General features: G+C 46.8%; 1 protein-coding gene across 1 annotated transcript in view; it reads right to left on the reverse strand.

Annotated features, from left to right (window-relative positions):
- Window positions 1–2330, reverse strand: part of LOC138614548 (nucleus accumbens-associated protein 2-like) — a 7348-nt gene extending 5018 nt beyond the window's left edge. The window contains exons 1-2 of the mRNA XM_069688059.1: window positions 2314–2330; window positions 1–499 (exon numbers count right to left, since the gene is read on the reverse strand). The exon at window positions 1–499 is cut by the window's left edge and continues 186 nt beyond it. Coding sequence (XP_069544160.1) covers window positions 1–267 — 267 coding nt within the window. The 5' untranslated portion in view covers window positions 268–499; window positions 2314–2330. The remainder of the gene's footprint in view (window positions 500–2313) is intronic.
- Window positions 2331–5000: the final 2670 nt, after the last annotated feature.

The following is a 5000-nucleotide window of genomic DNA, read 5'->3' on the forward strand; positions in this document are numbered from 1 at the left end:
TGTCACCGAGGACGGCAGCTCGAACACCGACTGAGAGGAGGAGGACAGGGAGGAAGAGGAGGAGGAGGAGTCGGCGGCTGCGGAGCTGAACAGGTCTCTGAAGTAGAGCGAGGAGGCGGCGAGGACGGCCCGGTGCGCCTTGAAGGCCTGACCCTGCACCAGGATGGAGACGTCACAGTAGTGACCCAGCAGCCGCTGCTCGTTCAGGTTGCCCAGCACGTTACTGCCGAAGTCAGGGATCTCCACCTGCAGCAGCCCCTCTGACATGGTGGAGGCTGGGAGGGGTGGGTGGGGCGGGAGGGGCCTGGAGGACGGTCCTGACGGAGGAGGGCAGAGGGCGTCTAGGTGTCAGGGAGGCTGCAGGGAATTCCTCCAAAATGTTTCACATCCATGGCGCCGTGGTGGGGCAAATAGTGAGGTCAAAGGTCAAAGGTCTGAGGTAGGGGGAGGAGGAGATGGAAGATCATCAAGATGGAGTCAGGTCAGCGCCGAGAAACAGCTGGAAGGAGGAGTAGATGTTAGAATCAAACATGGCCGCCGGTCTCTGCCTCAGTCAATAACAGTCCACTACAGTCATCTGCAGTCAGCTACAACCAGCTACAGTCATCTACAGTCCACTACAGTCATCTACAGTCCACTACAGTCATCTACAGTCAGCTACAACCAGCTACAGTCATCTACAGTCCACTACAGTCATCTACAGTCCACTACAGTCATCTACAGTCCTCCACAGTCCTCTACAGTACACTACAGTCCTCTACAGTCAACTACAGTCATCTACAGTCCACTACAGTCATCTACAGTCCTCCACAGTCCTCTACAGTACACTACAGTCCTCTACAGTCAACTACAGTCATCTACAGTCAACTACAGTCATATACAGTCATCTACAGTCATCTACAGTCAACTACAGTCATCTACAGTCCACTACAGTCCACTACAGTCCTCTACAGTCCACTACAGTCCTCTACAGTCAACTACAGTCATCTACAGTCAACTACAGTCATATACAGTCATCTACAGTCATCTACAGTCAACTACAGTCATCTACAGTCCACTACAGTCCACTACAGTCCTCTACAGTCCACTACAGTCCTCTACAGTCATCTACAGTCCTCTACAGTCCACTACAGTCCTCTACAGTCCTCTACAGTCCACTACAGTCATCTACAGTCAACTACAGTCCTCTACAGTCATCTACAGTCATCTACAGTACACTACAGTCCTCTACAGTCCACTACAGTCATCTACAGTCCACTACAGTCATCTACAGTCAACTACAGTCCTCTACAGTCCACTACAGTCCTCTACAGTCAACTACAGTCATCTACAGTCCACTACAGTCATCTACAGTCCTCTACAGTCCACTACAGTCCTCTACAGTCATCTACAGTCCTCTACAGTCATCTACAGTCCTCTACAGTCCACTACAGTCCTCTACAGTCATCTACAGTCCTCTACAGTCCTCTACAGTCCACTACAGTCCTCTACAGTCCACTACAGTCATCTACAGTCCTCTACAGTCCACTACAGTCCTCTACAGTCCTCTACAGTCCTCTACAGTCCTCTACAGTCCACTACAGTCATATACAGTCAACTACAGTCATATACAGTCATCTACAGTCATCTACAGTCAACTACAGTCATCTACAGTCCACTACAGTCCACTACAGTCCTCTACAGTCCACTACAGTCCTCTACAGTCATCTACAGTCCTCTACAGTCATCTACAGTCCTCTACAGTCATCTACAGTCCACTACAGTACTACAGTCCTCTACAGTCATCTACAGTCCTCTACAGTCCACTACAGTCCTCTACAGTCCACTACAGTCCACTACAGTCCTCTACAGTCCACTACAGTCCTCTACAGTCCACTACAGTCCTCTACAGTCATCTACAGTCCTCTACAGTCATCTACAGTCCTCTACAGTCCACTACAGTCCACTACAGTCCTCTACAGTCCACTAGAGTCCACTACAGTCCAGTTCAGTCCAGTTCAGTCTGAGCTCGTACAGCCCTGTAAGGTTCTGCAGAGTCCAGCTGACTCAGGCTCAGTTCAGGACAACACAGCCTGGTAAGTTTAAAGCAGACAGACAGAGTCCAGTTCAGTCCAGGTGAGTTCAGGCTCAGAGTTCAGGACAGTTGTTGTGTACAGAGCTGCTGCAGCAGAGACAGACAGACAGCTCAGACAGACAGACAGGTGGCAGGGAAACAACAGTGTAAACAGAGAGAGACAGACAGGCTGACAAAGACACTCCATAGTCCCAGAGTGCAGAGACAGACAGACAGACAGAAAGACAGCAAATCCTCACCTCCTCTCTGCTCCTCTGCTTCTCCTCCTTGTAGCAGGCAGGACTGCTGGCTGGGAGAGGTTTTCTTCTCCTCCGCTCAGTCAACGCATCGTCTGGTGTGTCACAGGAGGGGGGGTGGAGGGGGGTGTAGAGACACAGCAGACAGCCGAGGAGGAGGAGGAGGAGGAGGAGGAGTCATCTGAGGACAGCGAGGGAGCTAATGCGGCTAACTGCCCTGCAGAGGACGAGAGAGAGAGAGAGAGAGAGAGGGAGAGGGAGAGAGAGAGAGGGAGAGAGAGGGAGGGGGAGAGAGGGAGAGGGAGAGAGAGAGAGAGAGAGAGAGAGAGAGAAGAGAGAGAGAGAGGGCTGGGCGAGCTGCTCATCCTCAAACACGCTGCAAGGTTGAACATCACATACAGGAACACACGCCAACAACACACGTGTAGACTGTGTGTGTGTGTGTGTGTGTGTGTGTGTGTGTGTGTGTGTGTGTGTGTGTGTGTGTGTGTGTGTGTGTGTGTGTGTGTGTGTGTGTGTGTGTGTGTGTGTGTGTGTGTGTGGCATGACTTCACCCAATGCACAGCGCTGCATTGCAGTGCCGAGGCTGAGTTGGCATGCCGAGTACATAGCCTGCATACTGCGACTGTGCCAGGCTCTCTAACACACACACACACACACACACACACACACACACACACACACACACACACACTCACACAGGCGCGCGCGCGCGCACAGCAGCATTTTGCAGCCTCAGCTTTCATCATCACATACAGTTCAGTTCATGAGAGAAAAACAGTGACTGTAGAGAGAAAGACGGGTACTGTAGAGACAGACAGGTACTGCAGAGACAGACTGGTACTGTAGAGACAGACAGGTACTGTAGAGACAGACAGGTACTGTAGAGAGACAGACAGGTACTGTAGAGACAGACAGTTACTGTAGAGACAGACGGGTACTGTAGAGAGACAGACAGGTACTGCAGAGACAGACAGTTACTGTAGAGACAGACAGGTACTGTAGAGACAGACAGGTACTGCAGAGACAGACAGGTACTGTAGAGAGACAGACAAGTACTGCAGAGACAGACAGTTACTGTAGAGACAGATGGGTACTGTAGAGACAGACAGGTACTGCAGAGAGACAGACAGGTAGACAGGTACTGTAGAGACAGACATGTACTGTAGAGATAGACAGGTACTGTAGAGACAGACAGTTACTGTAGAGTGTAGAGAGACAGACAGGTACTTTAGAGAGACAGACAGTTACTGTAGTTAGACAGGTCTGTATTTAAAGTTCTCCATCCAATATTAAAGAGACAGTAAGGGGGGGGGTGCTGAGGCTAAATAAGGATTTGTACAATAGCTGTGTGTGTGTGTGTGTGTGTGTGTGTGTGTGTGTGTGTGTGTGTGTGTGTGTGTGTGTGTGTGTGTGTGTGTGTGTGTGTGTTAGTTCAAAACATCCCAGTGAGGACGTGTCCACACTGTCCGGACATCTTTCAAGATTTGTTTTTGACAGATAACTTGATTAACTCAATAATATTAACTTGATTATTTTAACTTAATCGTATTAACTCGCTTATATTTATTTAATCGTATTAACCTGATCGTGTATTCTTCCAAGAAATTATTGCATTCGCGAATAATTAACAGAAATTCAAATACATGAGAGCTTGTATTTTTTCAAAATTCGAATTTTTCCTGCAATTTTCCAACAAAAAACATCGTGAACAGAAACTCTGCTGAAAGTGGAACGAGGAATACGTTCAATAAGTTTTCTTCACTTCCAGCTGGAAGAGACTGAACTTAATGTGATTTAAAAAGCATGTAAAGCTCTTATTTTGAAGGCAGATGTATTCTTTGTTTCTATTAGTCACAGACAGTCTGTTCTGGAATGAGTCATTACTTTTAGACTCTTTTTATCACTTTGAGCTCCAAAACAGAAAGAAAAACACCTTACAAGGAGAATATTTCAGCAGGATTTAACATCCTGCAAAATTTTAAAACCAAATCAAACATTTTAGATCAAAACAATCTCAAAACACTCAGCGAGCTCCTGGAGATAGTGAGTCCCTCGTATCGACCCGATGATGACATTGTCCTTCCAGTCGTGGTTTTGGTTTTCTTCACTGCTGCCAGTAAAACTTCCTGTTTAGATGTTTCAAATTAAAAGTCCAATAGGAGCTCCTTTCTGTTCCCAGGTTGACTTTTATTGTGAAAAACATGCAGGAAGTTTAATGACAGCGACTCTGTGAACACAAAGATTTTTTGAGTGGGATGTTTTGGGGATTTGAACCAGTAACCTGCAGCAAACACGAGTCAGCGAGAGCTGCAGCAACAGGATTTATTCACACGTTATTTACAGCGTTTAAAAGAAGGAATCGTAGAAATACAACCGAAATAAAACAGAAGAGACGGAGCCGATCGATCGATCAGCAGGACGATCGATCGGAAACAGACCTGAAGTACGCAGGATTAACTCATCCCGGAAATATCTAATCCTAGAATTAAAATGAAAAATAAATAATCAACTTTTATGGTGGAAAATTAAATTAAAAACAAGTCAAAAGCAAAAATGAGTCAAAATTTCCTTCACAGGTCTGAAACTTCTTCAGTTTGATGAACTTCACTTTAAACTTTTATCTGCAGATCCTGAAAACTTCACTCACAACTTCCTGAAAATCAAAAGTACATTTCAGAACATTTCCA

This window comes from Brachyistius frenatus, unplaced genomic scaffold, assembly GCF_029030835.1.
Source record: "Brachyistius frenatus isolate BFR_SWC_R1_liver_20210118 unplaced genomic scaffold, ASM2903083v1 Contig_522, whole genome shotgun sequence".
Taxonomy (NCBI): Eukaryota; Metazoa; Chordata; class Actinopteri; family Embiotocidae; genus Brachyistius; species Brachyistius frenatus.